The sequence below is a fragment of the Lycium barbarum genome, chromosome 6 (genome assembly GCF_019175385.1).
Source record: "Lycium barbarum isolate Lr01 chromosome 6, ASM1917538v2, whole genome shotgun sequence".
Classification (NCBI taxonomy): Eukaryota; Viridiplantae; Streptophyta; class Magnoliopsida; order Solanales; family Solanaceae; genus Lycium; species Lycium barbarum.
Window position 1 is genome coordinate 21469010 of NC_083342.1, and position 22019 is coordinate 21491028.

The following is a 22019-nucleotide window of genomic DNA, read 5'->3' on the forward strand; positions in this document are numbered from 1 at the left end:
GTGAGGCGCTCCTTCAATTCATCCAACGCCTTTCGGCACTCATCATCAAATACAAACTTAGCCTCTTTTTCAAGAAGCTTGCACATCGGGTTAGCAATCTTGGAGAAATCCTCGATGAAGCGCCTGTAGAACCCAGCATGTCCTAAGAAACTTCGAACACCTTTGACTGAGATGGGTAGAGGAAGTTTCGCAATCACATCTATCTTCGCTTGATCGACCTCTATTCCCTTTTCAGAGATTTTGTGACTGAGGACGATCCCTTCCTTCACCATAAAGTGGCACTTCTCCCAATTCAGCACGAGATTCGTCTCTTCACATCTTTTCAACACTTGACCCAGATGGTCAAGACAGTGATCAAACGAATCACCCACAACAGAGAAATCATCCATAAATACCTCCAAGAAGTCCTCTACCATGTCAGAAAAGATCGACATCATGCACCTCTGAAAAGTGGCTGGTGCATTATACAACCCAAAGGGCATTCGACTGAACGCAAACGTCCCATAAGGACAAGTAAAAGTCATCTTCTCTTGATCTTCCAAGGCAATGTTTATTTGATTATAGCTCGAGTATCCATCTAAGAAGCAATAGTAAGACCTCCCAGCCAGCCTATCCAGCATCTGATCGATGAAAGGCATGGGAAAATGGTCTTTACACGTGGCAGTATTCAGCTTCCTATAATCCATGCAAACACGCCACCCAGTAACTGTACGAGTGGGAATTATCTCATTCTTTGCATTAGGCACCACAGTGATACCTCCTTTCATTGGTACACATTGAACAGGACTTACCTACTTGCTGTCTCCAATCGGATACACTACCCCAACATCTAACTACTTTATGATCTCCTTTTCATGACCTCTTCCATGTTCTGGTTCAATCTCCGTTGATGCTCAACACTCGACATGTTGTCCTCCTCTAGATAAATTTTTTGCTCATAAATACCAGAAGAAATACCCCAAATATCTACTATGGTCCACCCAATAGCACGTCTGTACTCGCGCAAAATCTCCACTAAACGCTCAATCTGTTCGATCACCGGCAATGTCTTGTTCGGACCAAGGAACTCATATCTCAAGTGTGCTGGGAGCTGCTTAAGCTCAAGCTTTGGAGGCTCGAAAATAGAAGGCTTAGCTGGTGGAGTAGTTCTATTTGCAAGATCAAGATCAAGCTTTCTTGGGTGATAAGTGTAAGAACCTCGACCCTCAAGCGCGTTTATAGTTTCCACGTAGCCCTCCATATCAGAAGCATCAAAATTTATCAGAACTGCAGCGAGAGCTTCTCCCAAACTTTCTTCTTCCATTTTATATTCAACAGCATCATCAATCCCATCAAACGAATCAATAACCGAGATACCCTCATAAGCGCTTGGAAACTTCATCCTCTTGCTTGCTTGGAAAGTTACTTCTTCATCATTCACTCGGAACTTAATTTCATTCTTCTTAGAATCCATAAGCGTTCTTCCCGTAGTAAGGAATGATCTTCCCAAGATAATGGGAATATCTCTATCCCCCGCATGATCTAGAATCACGAAATCAATAGGCAACATGAACTTACCCACCTGCACCAACACATCATCTATGACTCCAATGGACTTCTTTATAGATCTGTCTGCCATCTGTAGTCGCATAGAAGTCGGTCTAGGGGTCCCCAATCCAGATTGTTTGAAAATATGAAGGGGCATCAAGTTAATACTTGTCCCATTATCACACAGAGCACGGGCGAATGCATGAAGCCCAATATTACACGAAATAGTGAACGCCCCTGGGTCTCCCTTCTTCTGAACTGTGGTGGAAACAATAATTAAACTCACTCGATGGGTTAAATTCATTGTCTCATGTTGAACAGACCTTTTCTTTGTAAGCAGGTCTTTCACAAACTTAGCAAATCTAGGCATCTCTTTGACATAATCTAAGAATGGAAAATTCACTGTTAACTGCTTCAACTGATCATAGAACTTCTGACACTTAGCATCATTGTTCTTCTTTGCCAACCTCTGCGGAAAGGGAGGCTTTGCTTTGTACATTTGAGTCAAAGGGCGAAGAGCCCCTATTATCGTGTGTTTCCCTGTATCAGCAGCAACTTCTGGAATATCAGCAACTTTTTCTTCACCACGGACTTTCTCATCAATAATAGGCACATCAGAATGCACCTCTTCTTCCTCAATAATCGGCTCTAGATCAACCACCTTCTTGTCAGCACCTTGAAGTATTTTACCACTCCTCGTGTTAATAGCAAAAGTACGTTCCACTCCCCCACCATTCTTCGGGTTTAGAATGGTATCACTAGGAAGCCCTCCTTTTCTAGCAGGATGCTGTTCTCTGGAAAGATCACGCATCTGCTGTTCAAGATTCTGAATAGTTGCTGAATCAGAGACCACCGTCTCTGAAAGCCCAGATAATTTCTTTTCAGTGTTCGTCTGACTTGCTAACACTTTCTCAAGCATTGACTCCAATCTCGAACTACCTTGATCATTAGATTGCACTTTTGGTGGAATGTAAGGGCTGGAACTTCTGTTCCCAAAATTACCGTTGTTGTTGTTATATCTCCCTTGGTTCGGTTCACCATAGTTGTTGTTATAGTTCCTTTGGTTGTTATTATAGTTCCCTTGATTGTATGACTTCTGCCCTTATTGGGGTCGCCAATATCTCTAAATTGGCTCGGGAATCTCCCCCTTCGCTATGTAATCTGCATACTGAACATTCTCAACTTGCGAAGGGGGCCCTCTTGATACGGACCCTCTGGGACTTGGTACATTCCAGGCGGCATGCCTGCGATATCTTCACATACGTTCACCTTCTTCGCTTCTCTCTCATCAAGCCTCTTTGTCAGTAAAGAGAGACTAGTGGCCAATTGTGCCAATGTTTGCTGCATTTCCTGGCTATCTTTCACAATGTTTTGAATCAACGGTGTTCCCTGTGATAGTCCATCAGAGTTACTTGAATGCCATGCTTGGCTGTGGGTAGTCAATCGGTTAAGTATATCAGTAATAGTAGCATAGGACTTATTCATGAAACACCCGCTGGTAGCATTATTGGCTATTGCTTGGGTCATAGGATCCAAACCTCTGTAAAACTTCTCCTTCAAAATCTGTTCTGGAAAACCATGGTTTGGACTCCTATCCAAATATTCCTTGTACCTCTCCCGAGCTTCAAAAAGTTGTTCCCCATTACGTTGTTTGAATTCGTAAATCTGATCAAGAATTTCAGCCCTTTTACTCGGGGGGTACCACTTCCGGAGAAAAACCTTGACCATCTCTTCCCATGTAGCAATAGAGTTTCGGGGCAGCTTTGTGAACCATTTTCTTGCTTCTCCGGCTAACGAATATTTGAAGAGTTTCAGCCGGACAGCTTCTTGAGTCACACCCTGTTGGATATGTTGAGAGCACACATCCAGAAAGTTTGCTATATATTGGTGAGGGTCATCATCGATTGTATTCCGAAAGTATCCCTCTTGTTTGAGCATATGATAGAGGGAATTATCAAAATTGATAGTAGTAGCAGTCACCCTCGGATGAATGATTACTTATGCAAAGTCTTCATCTGCTTCTGGTTCATCAGCAAAAACATTCTCGACTGGAAGTTCGTTGTTGGCCATGATCACCTGGTTTACAAGGTAGCAAACGAGATGTGTTGGAATATGACAAAAACTTTAAGAAGAGTAAACACTATTTAGTAATTTCAAAACTGTATTCCCCGGCAACGGCGCCAAAATTTGATACGCTCAAATTACACCTATTAATGGTATAACGCGGACGTTGTCAAATATAGTAACCCAACGAGGTTAGGGTCGAATCCCAAAGAGAATATGGTGTGAAAAGTTTACTAAACGAGTATTATACTAATCTTGTGGTCCAGGTGTATTCCAGAAAAGGGTTTTATAATTGATTTGATTTGTGGACTAATTTAAAGTGACTGGAAATTTAAAGTTGTAAATATATGGGTAAAAAGAACCAAGGTTGTGTCCTCGTCAGATAAAGTATATGATCATAGGTCTTGATCTTGATATACTTCTAATGGACTGTTTGTATGGATGCACTTAACCTCTATGTGAATCTAAACTATTTCCCAATAAGAAAAGATTATTTCTTTCGATGCTTTTTCCAAAGACAAGAAAGTATGCATGAAGAACGGTTAATTATACCAAGTAAATTCCTCTTATTCCTAAGTGAATTTATTAAACAAGGTTTAAAGCCCTGAGTTCTTGTTATTTGTTCTTACCAAGGTTTAAAGCCCTGAGTTCTTGTTATTTGTTCTTACCTAACCCTAGCTATTTTCCCAAATAAACTAAAGTTTATGGCATGAGCTAATGTTTGCAACCACTAACTATATGATGAATACGGAGAACAAATAAACCCTAACAATCCATTATGCGTACATCTTTCACGATCCCCAATCACAAAACACCCATCCTTGGGTTCACAACCTTAGTAAAGGTGTTTAGCGACTCATGGCAACAAGAAAACACTAAAAGATTGAAGATGGCATAATTGAATTATTGCATTGAACTTATGAATAAAACTTGAAAGTAATGAATGTAATTGTCTGGAAGTCTTCAAGAGCAAGAATAACTCAAAAGTAATTACTACAAGTCTAAAACTCCAGATGTCTGAAAAATAAAACATAAACAGGTATTTATACAAGTTAAAACTTGGAATAATCAATCCTAGTCCTGTTCCATCTCGGCTAGCACTTCGACGGGTTGTCTTTGCACTTCGACGGCCGTCGACATGCTCGATGACCAACTCGACGATCTGAATACACTTTTATCACCCTGCAGGAATTCCACTGTCAAAGCACTTCGACGGACCGTCGATCATGTCGACGGTGCAAGTCGACGATCTGAGTATGCTTTGATGTTTTTGTTACTTCGCAAGAACTTTTTGACGAGGCGATTTGACAGGCCGTCGAGCATGTTGACAGTTCGTCCTTATGTTTATCAGAACAGATTGCCTATTTTCCTCATTTTTTCGCTTTCCGAGCATTCTAACTTCAAAATACCTGCACATCACATAAAACACATCAAACTACCACGAACGTGCTCTAAAACAAGTAAAACTTAGAGTTAAAGAGCATTAGATGTGCCAAAATCCCGGCACATCACTAAGTTGCTAGATTATAGCAAAATTTTTTGTCCTTGAGCAAGGATTTTTGTTTTCTTAGGGTAGCAAGTCCTTGGGTCATGGAAGGTTATTTCGTCGTTCACACTGTCCGAGCATCACTATATAGTAAAGATCTGCTTAAAATAGGGTGGTTTATGTTGGGGTGGGGGTGTTTGGTAGAGGTGCAATCTTTGATGTTCTTGCTCAAAATTTTGGTGCTCATTGTAGTTGAAATAGGATGTTATAGGGTGTAAAGGTCATGCATGCTATCATAATACTTGATCCTTGCCAAAAATATGGAAACTATGGTAAAATTCTGGGTTTTCTAAAAGTTGGGTCGGAGGGTTTTCACGCTGGAGAAGATTGGTCTGCTGCAGTGGACCACTCTTCGCTACAGCGGTACCGGTGCAGCGATGAATCATCGCTAGGAGCGTATCATCCCATTTGGAAGGTGCCCGCTGCAGCGGACACCTACTCACTACAGCGAGAAAGGCAACGCCATAGTGGAGCCTTGTCCGCTGCAGCGGTCCATTTACCGATATGGCGGCTTCGCCGCAGCGAAGCTGTTTGAGGCAAAAACTCGTAATGCTTAATCATACATGCCCTACCACTGTTTAATCTATGTGCCACATTATTCTAACTCAATCTTCCCTTTACAGGCTAACTCTCTCATTTTGCTATGGCGAATCCACAACAACTACCAGCGGCCCCCACATATGTTAAGTTCGTCTCTCATGCTCGCAAGAGGCATTTCATGGAGCAGCAGACTAATGGTCTGCTCCATGAGAGGGCCTTTATTATGGACCGGGTGGAGGAGCTAGCCCCGAAATTTTACCAACGCTTACACCACATGGGTTGGGGTCCACTGGTTGAGGAGCCGGGGAATATTAATTGCAACTGGGTTAGGAAATTCTATGCCATGCTCCCTACTGTTGATTGGACTGCCCCAGAGCCGGAGATCACTATTAAAGGGATCAATATAAAGGTTGGTGCTAAAGCCATCAACGTTGTTCATGGGTTGCCCAACCCTTCACAGGCTGAGTTTAGGGCTAGGGACTACGAGGGTAACGGGCCATAGTTGGTGAGAATGTTGGTGAAGGAGAATCATCCCAAGGTGACCACCAGAGATGTCCCCCAATTCTCCTTCCTGAGTGCATCCCGGCTCGGCAGCGAGAACTCCAGCGACTCAGATGGCAGCGGTGACGAGGCGACTAGCTGAGGAGTGGCTTAGAGATTCCACCCCTCCCCCCCCCCCCTTTTGTATCAGCTTGGTTATCCCTTGTCCTTGCAGGGCTTGCTATTAAGACAATTTCTTGTTTGTGGTTTGTTTAGAATGTTTGGATAATTTTTTTTCTTTTGTTGTTTTGGTGCGGGTGACCCAGTTTAAGGGCACTCGTAAGACAGTTTCCTTAGTCGGGCGGATGTTTTTATGCAGGTCCTTGCTTTGAAATTAGCTTGTTCTTGAATTTCATTGTTGAATGAACAGGTTAGGACAACATGAAACGGCGGGAAAGTCACTGGTCTGTGGCACCGCTACGACGGTTGCGCTATGGCGATGAAAGTCTCGCTATAGCGGGACTATGCAAAACTGTGGTCTGCTATAGCGGACAGCTACCCGCTATGGCGAGCCTTCTGTAGCGGCTCCGATACCGCTGTAGCGATGCTACAGTGTCAATGGACGAATCTTTAGTGCCCGCCAACTTAGGTCACGCAGGGGCTCGTTCGTTTGCTTAGCGCGTACTAACACGAATTTCATCTAACGAGTTCGAACGCACCTTCAACTTGCTATCCTTCCTAAAATAAACGCACAATTTATAACAATTCGTACTAGCATGGAATTTCCATTTGTTCACACACATACTACACATAGAAGGTCTTCCTTGAGTCATTACAATGAGATACCAATTGGAATCGACAAATACCAATTAGCCCGTCAAGACACTAATTGGAATCACCCAGATACCAATTAGACTCAACTATGAGACGGCGTATTGGGAGTATCACAATAGAATGAACAAAGGGGAAACTTCTAGATGTCATATAGCCTCTTGCGGGTGGGTACGAACGTCATCGTACCATTCCACAAGACTCTACTAGACATTTTCTCTTGTACCTGTGAGACCGGTAACCTAGGCTCTGATACCAACTGTCACGGCGGGCACCTACCATATTACTACCTAGTAGGCGAACCCTTACCAATCAATCCAATATTCAGCCAGTTTTATTAACAACAAATACTTGATGGTCACAAATTTAAAAGTAAATACTCGTACTGACTCTGTTATTGATATAAGAAAACTAAAAAATTCCTGGAATCTAGTCTAGACATGTACAAGATGTAATGACCCGTCCGGTCGTTATTTAATATTTTGCGAAACCATGCCAAATTTAAGTCAAGGGTTGCTGTTAATAAGCTTCATAAATGTGTTTTTAGAGTTAGGAGTGGAAAAAATCAATTTCAGAAGGGTTTAGAAAATGTCGGGCAAAAATTTAAAGGCGGACCGCTATAGCGGCACCGCTACAGCGCCCTGAGGACCGCCGCAGCGGTACTGCTATAGCGGCCTGAGGACCGCCGCAGCGGTCCACACGGAAACAGTGACCGAAAATCGTGTACTTAGTCTTTTTTCTCTCCTTTTTCAAACATAAGAATCCCAAGGGCTACTCCTAGGGTTCCTCATGAAAGAAAAACCATGGCCTCCAAGAAAAAGAAAACCCTTCTAATCCCTTCTTCCACCTATCCCTACGGAAAATACCTGTTTATGGATTCGGATGGAGGCTAAGAAGACGAGCAATTCATGGAGAATCAAATATCTGTTCGCCAAAGAGGTAGGTTACGGTTTACTTTAGTTATACTTTGATTAGCTAATCGTATATACATTAGAGTTGATGGGAGAATACATGCTTAGGTCTTCGGGAACCGGAGATTGGAGAGACGTACTTGTAATATGATTAAATAGGGTATAATCAGGACTATGATAATTAAAGAGTTAGCTTAATAGGAAGTGGTGTGGTCGCTACGGAGACATCGTGTAACTACTTAATGCTACTCTAGGAGGGGGGAGTAAATCTCCGTGAGTATATCTTATTGTTGATCGTTCATATGGTTATTTCCTTGAAATTAGGAGGTCATATTAATTGAATTATATGAAGTTGTTTGCATTGCACCCATCACGGGCTGGGATTATGATTGACTTGTCAGGTAGTTCTATACATTACAACTACCGTGTTCAGGTGGAAATCTAGGTAAATAGGCAAGGCATGAGTATCGTATTGTGTTATCCGGCCTTGGGGTCGTGGGATCGAGTACTTGGATTACATATGTGTGTACAAATTAATGTGGCCCGCGTTTGAGGTTCTTTCCGGAACGGAGGTTTGTGCTTGGGTCCGAGGAGTATTCCGGAACGAGCGGCACATGGACACCATGGGTCCTCTGCAGGTCATGGCTACTGAGCAAGGACATCAGATAGCGTGTGTGTACAGTGTGTCGGGTCTTGCATCATATTCGCATTGCATTGCATTTTCATGATTTATTGTCGTACACGGGTGTATTACTTTCGTTAACATTGTCTATTAAACCATGTGTGTGTTGAGAGCCTGGTGGAAAAGGGGTTATACAAGGTAAGTGTAGTGTTGGTCGTTAGATAGTGATTTAATTCCCTAGATACATCGTAACATAGTGGTAAGGTGAATAGGCGGACTCTTTAAACAATAAGTGCGAAAATACAGTATACGACAAATATGAACTCGAGAGTTACTAGGTTGGAATTTAGTGAATACCTGATGGTTGGGGAAATAAAATAAGCAAGCAACGGGAGTAAAGAAGTAAAGGGGGGAGGGGGGCCGGTACGGTAATGGTCTTATCTAGAATCTTGAGGGTCATTGACTTATTTGCTTACCCTATTAATCCTATATTGCATTGCCTGAACTAATCTTAGTCGACCTATGATGCTTACCGGTACGTGCGGTGTACTGATACTACTCTTGCTACGCCCTCTTGGGGTGTAGATGTGTTGCAGGTTTAGCTGAAGTTTCGTTGCAAGGGTCTATCGGATATTCTCCTACAGCTTCGTCTATCTCACTCCCGACGGAGGCAGTGTCATTTATCTTGTCTTCTTGTATTTAGGAGCTCTTGTACCCGTCTAGACTAGATCCCGAGCTTTTATTTCAGATTTATTTATATTGAAACAAGTCTGTAATAAATGTTTAACGTTTTATTTTATTAATTTTAAGGATGATTATCACATGCTTTTAAGTGTTGGGCTTTTATTGGTAAGGGTTCGCCTACTAGCCTGTTATATGGTAGGTGCCCGCACGACCCGTGGGTTGGGTCGTGACACAAGAGCTCCTATGACACAAGGAAAACAAAATAAATGACATTGCCTCTACCTGGAATGAGATGAGCAAGGCTATAGGGAGATGTCTGGAAATCCACAAAGAGAAACTTCAACTTATAACCTACAACACGTCTACACCCAAAAAGGATGTAGCAAGAGTAGTAACAGTACACCACACATACTGGTAAGCATCATAGGTCGATTAAGATTAGTTCACGCAACACAATCTAAAATCAACAAGATAAACAGATAAGTCAATGTGCGCCCTCAAGATTCCTATCATAGATAACTTCACCAATGCGAACTCACCTCTCTCTACTTCCAGTTATTTCGCTCCCCTTATTTCCGCAATATTACTGATTATCCGACCAGTCAAATGTAGTCCTATTCCGTATTTCTTTAGGTCAATTAATTAAGTCTTATCTCCTCTTTTACACTAACATCTACTTCCTGATTATTAGCCTTAGAGCTTCCTCTCCGGTTCACTCACTAAGGTATGATGCATCCACGGAAACATACTCACCACACTCCCACCAACCACAGGGACTCTCTAAGTCCATCTGACTAAATGAAGAACTATACCATTTAATAATTCACTCTTACACCAATACCTTCATAATGACCACCACCTCGCACAGTACAACACAACTATGGGAGATGCACAATGTAATGTGATAAACTGACAGCACATAAATGTGAGGATATGGAAGTATGAAATGCAATGCAAATGCGATATGAAGAACAAATACACGTTGTACACACATGCTAGCTGATTTCATTGATCAGTAGTCATGACCTGCAGGGAACCCGTGGCGTCCATGTACCACTCGTTCTGGATTCTCTCCTCGGACCCGAGTCCATTCAAGGCCACATCCTCACCCCTGGTCAAATGTGCCTTTTCATATATGTAAATATATTTAACCTTACATCGCTTCGAATGCTCAATTATCAAGCAGTACCACATATTCATTCCAATTCGACCATAAGTCGAATAGCGCAACTGATACTTACTCAGACTTCCTGCTCCGTGCATTATCTCGTAACCATATGCAACGATGCCAATGAATGAAAACAATGTCATGAATTATGCCCATGATGGGCATAGCACTATTATGTCTTCCTTCAATTCACCCAACGCAATCCTCTTTATTAACAAGAATGAACAGCCATATGAATATTGTAATTTAATTGACAATAGATGCGGAGATCAAATATACCTACGAATAATTACTCTAAACTACGGGACACCCCTTTTTAACCACGAAATTAATGTCTTCCTAATTCGTAACGCACAAATGTCAACAAGTGTAGAACTTAGTACCCAACCATATACTCATTGTTAACCTAGTTACTATATACACACAAAACTTCCATTACATTAAGAACTTATCCATCCAAGCTCTGTGTCCGAAGACCTAATCATGCATTCTCCCGTCAATTCTATACATATACACAATTCACTAATCAAAGTCTAACTCAAGTAAACCGTAATCTACCTCGATGACGAACAATTATTCAAACTTCCAGGAAGCATTCCCCTTCTAGCCTTTATCCGAAATCTATGGGAGATGATAACTGTAGGGAAGGATGTTAAGAATGTTGGATGAGCCTCTTTTTCTTAGTGTCACGGGTTTTTTCTTCAGGTAAAACCTAATAGCAGCATTGAAAGGTCTTTTATTAAAAAGGAGAGCGAAATATAAAACTGAGTATAGAAAAACGCGTCCACTGGTCCGTGACGTCTGCTGCGGCGGACGTCTGGTTCCTTATAGCGAGACTGCTGCGACGGTACTCTGGCTGCTGTAGCGAACCGACTCCTGCTCGGCCCACGATTTTTAACTCTTTCCTAAACTAATTTTTCCCACTATTAATCATGTAAACACCCGATGGGGCTTACCATTTAAGATTGTAGGCCTAGATTGGGCATGGGTTCGCGAAGTATTAAATAACGACCGGACAGGTCGTTACAGAACAACTGTTGTAGTTTGATCCGAAACCATGTCAAATCTTAAACAAACTGTTTCAAATTTCATATATGAGCTCCCCTCCATATTCCAATTCTTTTGAGATATCACCCACGTGAAATAGAGCTTGATTGCGATAATCCAAAATTTGAACAATCATCTTCTTCAACCTTGAGAGTTCTTATAAAATCAATCCAAAATCATGTCAAATCTCAACGTAATTGCTTCAAATTTTCGATATGAATTCTCCTCAATGTCCCAGTGTTTTTGAGGTATCACTCACTCAAAACGAAGCACGTTTGTGGTATCCCACATTTTTTAATTAGAGCTTCGAAGCTTTGTTAATGGTCGTCAATGGCTTCCAGCTCCTTCTTCACATTTTTCGGCAACCAAAATATATATATATATATACTTCAACTTTAACTTTCAACGACAATTACACACATAGAAGATGAAGGAATGAGAGAATTTGGAAGTAAAAGAATGATTTCGGAGAAAAGAACACGAAAGAGAAAGAAAGAGAAAGGGGCTTTTTTGAAAAGCTTCAACTTTAACCCCGAAATTTTTAAAATATAAAGAGGCCCCCATGTATTTGCTATCGCATCATTAGTAATTTCTGGAGCAAAAATAAATGAAAAAAGAAAATGAGGGCCCTGCCACTTAGAAAATAACTTTTGGGACCCTGCCACCTTATTCTTCCGAGAATCTTTACATTAGCTTTCACCCGAAGTTATGATTTTGTTAATAGTTGCAGACCCTTTATTGGAATTGATGCTTCTTTTTTGAAGAGTCCATTTAAGGGTCAACTGCCTCCTGTTGTTTCACCTGATGCAAATTCATGTATTTTTCCCCTAGCAGTCATGATTGCCAATAAGGAGGGTGGGCCGATGTGAGAGTATTAACTTGATTGCTTGACTACTTTCATGGGAGATATTGAAGGCATTACATTTACGAGTGATAGACGAAGAGGATCAAAACTGTTGTGGAAAAAGTTTTTCCAATGGCCAACCATAGGTTTTGTGCAAGACACTTTTATAACAACTTTAAGATTAAGCACCCTGCTCCAAAACTAAGACAACTCTTTTTGACAGCAACTAAGACTTATAATAAGCATGACTTTTGACAAATAATGAATGAGATGAAAGAAATAAGTACACCTGCTTATAACTGGTTATTGTATGATTACAAAGAATCACTTGGGAGTTGGGCAAGGCATAAATTTGATGGAGGTATAAACAGTGATCATGTTACAAACAACATGACTAAGTCTTTCAATGCTTTTGTGGTAAAAGTTAGAGAAACCAATTCTTATTTTATTGAAATGGATTAGAAGAAAAACTATGACTAGTTTCAGCAGAGGTATTAAAAAGCTTTGCTTTGGACTCTCTGATTCGGGGGCGGAGTTAGAAATTCCGCCAAGGGTGTTCTATTTTTGAAGAAGTAAAAAAACCTGATGAATGTGTCCGCAAAAATTGGATGGGTGCACAATATTTTTTTTGGCCAAAAGATATTTAATAAATCATAAAGATACTTGTGATAAAAACTTAAATTGTATAAATCAAAACTAAAGTAAAAAACTTAAAAAACAAAATTTTACAAGTGAACATAATTCAGATAAACGATACACGGAACTCTCAGGACAGTTTGAACACCCTTTGCCACTGGGCCGTGCCTCTCAGTTTGGTCATGGGTGTTCATGTTATATAATATACACATTTCAGACAATTTTTAACATATATGTAAGGTATAATTTTCCGGCGCAGGTTGTTTAACTGACCATCCTTCCTCCAATGTAGCTCCGCCCCTGCTCTGATTCCACCAAAAGTGAGAGAAAGAGTTACTCAAAATTAGGAGGAGGAAAGAGAGAGTTGGTTTGTTTCAGGGCTAGCGAACACTTGTTTGAAGTGTACGACTTGAAAAATTATGTGGTGAATTTAAAGAATATGTTATGTAAATGCAGAGAATGACAAAACAAGTGGAGTCCCGTGCCGACATACTCCATGCTGCATGCTCATATTAGAGAGGATCCTACCAAATTTGTTCATCCTCTAGTCACTAAAGAATTTTATATAAAGACTTATTCTAGAAAGATCAATCCAGTACCGGAATGAGAGCAAATGTCCAGCTGTAGATCACCCTATTGTGCACCCTAATGAGGAAATGGAGAAGAAGAGAGGTAGAAAATCAATTAAAGGAGAAGAGAATTAGATGAACAAAGAAGAGATCAATTCATTGCACTTACAAAATATGCCATCAAGTTGGGCATAATAGTAGATCGTGCGGAGAAAGAATATTAAGTACAAATGCAGGCGAACTTCATTAGTAAGTTCATTGCTTTCATGAATGCTTCTTTTCATGCTTGTGGATCAATTAACCAAGTTAAGACAAACTAACTTCATGCCAGCCAAGAGTCATATCCATCATTTTTGGAGATAGTAGATCTCCACTGCCTGTGGCCTCTATTATCGTCACCACAGAAAATCTCCCATCAGCACAGTTACTGAGGAACTCTGCCTCCAAGACTAGACATATGGGAAGAAATCGCCTAATGGTTTTTTGTCTATGTTGAAATTAGAACCTTGAACTCCACTGATTTTCACCCACTTCATTGACAGTTATTTCACACCCTTGAGTGCTAGCGCAACCAGCTACTTTTGAGTCGGTACACATCCGACACGAGTACGCCAACCCATATTTTGCAGTGTCTTTTTATTGCATTTCCTTGTTAAATGGCTGATCCTAATTTACCTGCTCTCCCAAGTCAAGAAAAGAAAAAAAAGGTCAGTCCACCATGCAAAGCATATTATTCAAGCAAAGGAATGATGGCTTCCTTTGAGATCAGTTAAGCTAGAATGGCAGCATGCAGATAAAACAACACACAAGGGAGACTTCATCAGGAACCACATCTTTTTCTTCCGTGAGAAGTTCGAATGCCTCCATCCGTACCCATTTAAACATATCCAGCAGCAAAGAATTCCAACATACAGTATTAGCATGCTGGACACCTTTTCTGAATCAAAGATCCTTCCACATTTCGCAAACAATGTATATCATAAAGTATTAGTTGCTACCTTCAATCTCCAAGCATGAATATCATATTAAAGGTCCAATCAAACCACTGCCAATCTCTTCGTTATACACCTGAAATATGACATATTCCAGGATTCCCAGCAGGAAGAAGCTCAACAGCAGGTTGGCTCAATCACCTTTGCACAATATTGCTTATTAACTGAGGACAATGTACATGGTAATGCCCCATTGAGGGACATGAAGTGTAAAGAGAATGAAAAACATATTACAGTTTTTCACGCAAGAATTGGAATTATGATTTTGATAGCATGTGAGCCTTGGCATCCGGGGTTCCATTCAGCGCACTGCTTGCAGCATTTAGCGAGCAAAATGATGTGACGTCCAGACTCTTGACAATTTGAAGCTAACACACTTATGGAGCATGATAACAACCTCCATGGAAGGATATCTGCTGCATAAGATTTTAATCAACTCCATGAAACAGGATCAATAGAAGTATGGGCACAAACTAAGGAATATTCAGACTTCTCTCCGAATAACTCCAGCCTGAAATTGCATGGTCATAGTCAGACAGCAAAGTTGACAATGTTGTTCTTGCTTCATGTCTCCAGAGAGAGTTTGCGAGGGCATAACAACAGAATCATATTTATTAGCAGAGAGTGCTCATGCTTATGGCACACTACTTAAACTATGCTATCCATATCTCAAGAATCAAAGGCTTCAGAAGCCATTTTGTTTCTAAGATAGTATCTTCAATTGCTGGATGTCATCGTAAACGGTTCTCGAAATCAGACCTCTTTGCACCACGTTACCCCAAAACATATCTAAAAGGCTATTCTCATCAGAGTAAGAAGCATTAAAACCTTTGTACATTTTGAGAGTTATCATTAGCCTTCTTTTGTACATGTCGTCTAACAAATATGATGCAGCATCAACCTTCCCTACCTTAAAGTAAGCATATGCAAGAGTAGCATATATCAGACTATCTCCAAGCACTCCCTTTGATTGCATGATGTGGAAAACTTTTTCAGCACCATCAATTTTACCTTTCTTGCACAACCTCCTTATTATTGCCCTATAGAAGGAAACATCAACAAGATAACCTCTTCTTGTAAACTCATCTAGCAATGAGATAACTGCCCCCTCATTAATCAGGTGGCAGTAAGCATCCACAAGCCACGAATACGAGCAGTAACTGGGAGAAAGTCCAATCCTGACCATGTCAAATAGAACTTCTTTGGCCCCATCTGTATCCTTTACTTTACAAAATCCATGAATCATAGCATTGTAAGTGAAGCGGTCAGGTTTTAGTCCACCTTCCAACATCTTATTTTTCACTTTAAGAGCAGATTTCATATCCCCGATCTTGCAGTAACCATTAATCAGAGTGTTGCATGTCACATTATCAGGTACAACTCTCTTCTCATTCATCTCATTTAATAGTATATTTGCATCCTTCATCTGGCCTTGTTCACACAATTTCCGAAGAATTGAGTTGTAAGTGACAACCCCTGGATACAAGCCCTTTGCCTCCATTGCATCTCTCAGTTTTAAAGCTTCAGTAACGCTGTTGGCTCTACAATATCCATCTATCAATGTAGTGTACGTAACCAGGTTAGCGATAGCATCTTTAATTTCCTTGAAAAGCCTCATAGCCTCCCTCATTCTCCCTTCCCTACAGTAACTGTAAATTAATGAATTATAGGTTACAATATCAGGGCGTACTCCTGTTCTTTCCATCCTATCCTGCACGCAGAAAGCTTCATAATGCATGCCTTTCTTGCAGTACAATGATATCAACGTGTTATAAGTGTAAAGGTCAGGGAATATAGCCTTAAATTCCATTTCTCTCAATAAATCTTCAGCCCGCTCTACATCACCAGACTTACAACAAGCATGCATAAGCACGTTATAGATGTATATATTTGGAACCACCCCCATTTTTTGCATCTTTTTGTAAATTTTCCACAAAGTATCAGTCAACCCATCCTTGACCAATGAATTCAGAAGGCTAGTGCAAGCATGCATATGGGGCATAAGCTTACAAACCCTCATATGCTCAAAAACCTGAATTGCATCATGGGGTAGCTTTGAGTTAGCATAGTATATTACCAACCAACTTAAAAGATGTGAGTTCACATCACTATTCAGATTGGAGCTCACAAGCGCATTCAAAACTGTCGGTGATGATAGAAAGTGTTTGATCGCCACCTTTTGAAGCATCTCTTGTGCAGTTTTGAAGTGCTTTTGTTTGGTGAGTATGTAAGTCATAGTCCAAGAAGATTGCAATGAATGCTTGTAATTGGGAACTGATTCAGCCCACTTAAAGAATGACCATGAGAGGGAGAAATAAGATTGCGATAAATCAAGAAGGGCTTGACTAACAGTGGTGGAAGTCACACATGAACCGATCTTAGGCTTCAAAAGGTTGTCCCAGTGTCCCTTGAGGATAACTGCAGCAACAGCTTTGACCATTTCATTGTCAACATTTGTGCGAACCAGGTAGGCCATGGAAAAGAAAGATAAGGAATCCACCCCACACCTCACTGGTTTCCAATATTTTCTTGCAACTTTTGCTCAAATAGTTATGCAATTTAAAGAGATGGGAAAAATTATTGAGAACCGGTCCTCGGCTTTGGTGTCTATCATCAGTCATCAAACTCATCAATGCAGGCTGCAAAAGTAACATAAAGAGCAAAGAGAGGATGATTTCAGAGTAAGAACTCAGGTATAATAGAAAATATTTACTACTAACTACCAGAAAAAAAATACATAACAATTATAATGAATTCAGTCCCTGCATCTACAAGGACAAAGATCTAAGCAAACCTATAACAACACGACCTATGCTATAAGTATTGAGGTGATCATATAGCTCCTAGCACCTATCGCTGTCTCTATAATGATTGGTAAGCTTCCATGGCAACAGGCTATTGTGGATTGGTTTGTGCTCTGATGGTAGATATCCAGCCAGCATTTGGCTCACATGCCGATCCTTCAGACAGAAAAACAAATGCCTTCCCTAATGCAATAACATATGTGTATGTATCTTTGTCTTCTTTTGTCCTTTTGTCAATTTTATTATCCTAAAGTAAATGGATGTAGAGGTCCTTCAACAATTAAATGTATCCCTTATGGTAGTTCCTACACTACAATTGCTAACTATTAACTTCTAGAAGCTCCATTCATCTTGAGCCTTAATCCTTTTTGCTTCTATCTATTGAGGGGAAACATTCTGCTAGCTATTCTGGACCACTTTCCACAAAATGATAGATAGGACATCTTAAATGTGTCTAGTAAGATTAAGGGACTTATGTCAATTTACCTCCCAGCAATTGCGAAATATAAAGAATATAAAAACAGAAAAAGAACACTCAGTTTTGTTCCACAGAGACATGACCAAATTGTTTCACCTCAGCCACCTCCCATAACCCCCACTTCAATTGGTATGCCCTTCTCCTGCCTCATGGCCCATCATGTACTTCTCAATCCTAGCAACATCATCACAAGTATCTCCTATGCCTCAAGCCTGTTCTGCCTACTTGACCACCCAAACCTAGAAACCCCACTACTCTCACAACCCCAAATTCCCACTAAAAACCTCGAATCATACCCTAGCCCGCTACCTATCATTATTTTGGATCTCCAATAATTCAAAGTTACAATCAAAAATAAGAGCAAAGGATATCGAGACAGGAAATAAATCAGACAGTTCTCTAAAGTTTAGCTAAATCCTTTTTTTATGTGCTTAAGCTTAAAACATCCTTTTCTTCAACATCATAGGTGACCCTCCTATCAAACATCCCCTTATAAACTTCAGCCAATTCTTGCTTATCAGTTTCAGCCAATGAAACAGATATCAAAATCAGGCAGCACAAATTATCTGAATTTAACATGTCATCAGAAAATAAAAGGAGCAAGTCTTGCATCAATCACGAAAACAGGAACCATGACTTATCACCTATAAACTACTTTAATATTAAAGAAAATCTAAACAAATATAGGGTGTGTTCGGTATGGAGGAAAATATTTTTCAGAAAATGTTTCCCAATTTTCTCATATTCGGTTGGTCAAAATGTTCTGGAAAACATTTTCTCTAGGAAAACAAGTTCCTTAAAAATGAGAAAAATGACCTACCCTAATGGAAGTAGGGAAAACAAGTTCCATAAGTAACATTCCAAATTCATTGTCTCCTCCCCACCCAACCAACCCCCACCCCCAATGGCAGAGCCAGGAATTTGGCGAAGGATGTGCAAATTTTCTTCTCAATTGTGTTAAGAATGTGCAAAATTAAATATATACTCATAACAGCTAACATTTAACCTATATACACCACGTAATATTCCGGCTAAGGGTGTGCCTCGGACCTTCCGCCACCCCCAAACCCCAGTCCCCACCCCATCTCACCCCTATAGTGTTTCACTAAATTACATATAAATGTTTCTTGGGATAATATTTTCTTAACTTACTTACCGAACACAAGAAAATATACATTTTCTAGGAAAACATTTCCCTTCGTACTGAACACACCCATAGAATCTAGGAATATATCGTCTGGAATCCCAGCTTTAGCAGCCAAATAATGTACATAAGTCCCTTCCTGAAGAGACACTGCAGCGTAGTTACAAGTTACAGTGACACTTTAGTGTATCAAGCAATCTATTTACTTATTTTTTGATAGAGACACTACTAGAAAATCACTATTTTTCCACTGAAAATTGTTCACGGCTATTTCCACAGATTTTTTGGTTGAATCAGTGATAAAAGAAAAAATAGTAGTAGTTTCACACGGAAAAATTAGGACCTTTTCCAACGTTTCAATGGAACCTATTTCGGTTTCCCAGTTAGTTCGGTGGGAATGAGGTGGAAAAATAATGTTTTAAAACACGAATTTCCCACTGATTGTCGGTGGAAAAGTCTCTATTTCTAGTAGTGAGAGTATCAAGCAATCTTCTATTTTCAATATTAAATGCATCTTAAAGATCACAAAAAGTTGAAACATGAGATTTTATGTATAAAACTGAGGACTAGGGGGTTTACACCGAAAGAACACTGTAATCCAATTTCAAGAATCAGGATTTTACCATTAATGTTAATTATGGAACGTAAAAAGGTTTTTTTTTTTTTTTTTCTCTTGAGAGAACTAATAAAGCAGAAATTATAGAGAGCGAAGAAAGAGTACCTGCAGCTATTTGCCGGTGAAGAGAAAGGGTGATGACCTTAAGCCCGTTTGGATTGGCTTATAAGTTGGCTTATAAGCTCTTTTCAGCTTTTTTGAGTGTTTGGCTGGCCAGCTTAAAGTCATTTTATGTTTAAAATAAGCTCAAAAAAATAATTGGACCCATTTGACTTAGTTTATCTAAAGCAGCTTATAAGCTAAAACAGCTTATAAGCCAAAAAAAATAAGTTAGACTACCCCAACTTATTTTTTTCAGCTTATAAGCTGCAAACAGCTTTAAGCTGCAAACAGCTTTAAGCTGTAAGCCAATCCAAACGGGCTCCTTGTTTGTTTGTTTGTTTTCTGGTCAGTTTGATAAAACTTAAAAGGAGTTCACTTGTTTAGTGAAATATTTAAGTTTTTTTTTTTTCTCTCTCTTTTTTTTCCCCTCAAATATTTAAGTATGTTGTTTAGGGCGTTTGGACATACAATTTTTTTTTTTTTTTGCTTTTCTTTCTAATTTATTTTTTAAAAAGAATTACTTTGGTTATAAATTTATAGTTAATTTTTCATTTTAACCTGAAGTTTGAGTCATGTTGAGTATATTAGCCATCTTCTATCCTGCTTTTTCTCATTTGCGAATTTTTGAATAAATGTGTATTAGAAAATGTCTAGAATCTGCATCCTTTGGAAATTTTATATCAATATTTTAATTGATTCCTTTTCTGTAATAGATCTCTTAACTTTGTATTTATACTAGTCCATGGACTAAGATTTCATTTAAAAGATGTTGATCCATGAGAGTCTAAGAGCAAGGAGAAAAGCAATATTAAATTGCACTAATGATAAGAATAATATTTTTATATAGTAAATAGTACATATTTGTTGGATTTTGCATCTGCTACATATTTCTAGAATAATTAGTTGTTTAGTTGTAGAAGAAGTTAAATATTTAATTTAGTATAATATTCAGTATTTTAGTTTTAGTAATAGTTTAATACTTTTGTTGTATGAGGAGTCTTTTTTTTTTTTTTTAAAACCACGAAACAAAATTTGGCAGTGCTTTATTAAAATAGAAAGTTTTCTGTACAAGCAAGAAAAGAAAAGAAAATAAGCAAAATTCAGAAAAACAGTATTAAAACTATGAACTACATCAAAAGAATGTATAGAAGCTTGTCTACTGCAGATCTTGTGGCCTTGACTACAAGCAAGAAAAGAAAAGAAAATAAGCAAAATTCAGAAAAACAGTATTAAAACTGTGAACTACATCAAAAGAATGTATAGAAGCTTGTCTACTGCAGATCTTGTGGCCACTTGATACCATCTCAAACACCTACAAGCTCTCACCAGTTGCTATGGTTCAAAAGTCGAATAAAGATTCAGGCTTCCAGGATGGAGTAGGATAAGCATCATTTCTTCATATCCAGCTGTTATCTCCTTGACAGTATTTTGCATTTTGTTTGCCAGTGTCTCTAGTTTTCTTAAATGAACAGGTCTTTAGAAGTATTACAAAAGAATGAGCATGTACACATGCTAATACCACCCTTGTAATCCTGCCAAAAATATTTTCATTCAAGTAAATGTTGCCACTCTATTTATGTATTTATATGAGACAATTTTTATTCATATTTCTACCTGCCGTTTGCATCTTTCTCCAAAAAATCATAACAGTTGTATCAGCGCCTTCAATGATCTTAATGGGTCTGAGCATTCATTGAAGAAGAAATATGTTCGACCACTTTTAGCCCATACCTGTTTTCAACCCATTTTAACCCGATGCTTATTTTTAACGCTGAGGGCTATTTTCAACTCATTTTAACCCGTGCTTATTTTAACGCTCAGGGCTATTTTCAACTCATTTTAACCCGTGCTTATTTTTAACGCTCAGGGCTATTTTCAACCAATACAAATTTTAAGCCCTAATACTCTTAACCTTATTTTTTCAACCATGACAAGCAATAGTCACTCTTTGAATATCTCACAAACTTTCACTAGTGAAAACTATCATATTTGGTCAACGAAGATGAAATTAATCAATTTTAAAATATGTAAGAATAATTCTCTTCCGCTTGAAAATAAAAGTTACACAATTACTTTCAATCGACGAAATAGAAAAATTGTCACCGAGAAATACTTGAAGCATGTGATGAAAAAATGCAAGAAGATTGAGTTCAAGAAGAAGACAGGCTCATGTTATCGATGTGTGCAAGTTCAAAAATACTCAAAAAAGAAATCCACAAGCATAAATTGCTAGAGTCGAAATTAAGGAGGAACAACTTTTCTAGATTGCAACAACAGAAGCAAGGAGGAATGTTGGATTTTGCATCTGTTACTGCTACAAGTTTCTAGAATAATTGATTGTTTAGTTATAGAAAAAGTCTAATATTTAATTTGGTACTCCCTTTGTTTCAATCTATGTGAACCTATTTCTTTTT

The 22019-nt window shown here is 39.2% G+C and overlaps 1 protein-coding gene across 3 annotated transcripts; it reads right to left on the reverse strand.

Annotated features, from left to right (window-relative positions):
* Nucleotides 1-13584: 13584 nt before the first annotated feature.
* On the reverse strand, nt 13585-19737 carry LOC132643593 (pentatricopeptide repeat-containing protein At5g38730). 3 transcript variants are annotated; one of them, XR_009583672.1, is made up of 3 exons: nt 19609-19737; nt 14468-17100; nt 13585-14144 (listed from the first exon to the last, which is right to left on the reverse strand). XR_009583672.1 is itself a non-coding variant. In XM_060360055.1 (2 exons), the coding sequence occupies exon 2, from the start codon at nt 16935-16937 to the stop codon at nt 15165-15167; it is 1773 nt and encodes a 590-aa protein (XP_060216038.1). In that variant the 5' UTR covers nt 16938-17100; nt 19609-19737; the 3' UTR covers nt 13585-15164. The 3 variants fall into 3 exon arrangements, 2 of the variants coding, with proteins under 2 accessions (XP_060216038.1, XP_060216039.1); XM_060360055.1 differs by having other exon boundaries at nt 13585-17100; XM_060360056.1 differs by lacking the exon at nt 19609-19737 and adding an exon at nt 18900-19532 and having other exon boundaries at nt 13585-17100.
* Nucleotides 19738-22019: the final 2282 nt, after the last annotated feature.

What these genes read in the sequence shown, in the direction of transcription:
- LOC132643593 (XM_060360055.1), bottom strand. Translation starts at nt 16,937, where the DNA reads ATGGCCTACCTGGTTCGCACAAATGTTGACAATGAAATGGTCAAAGCT.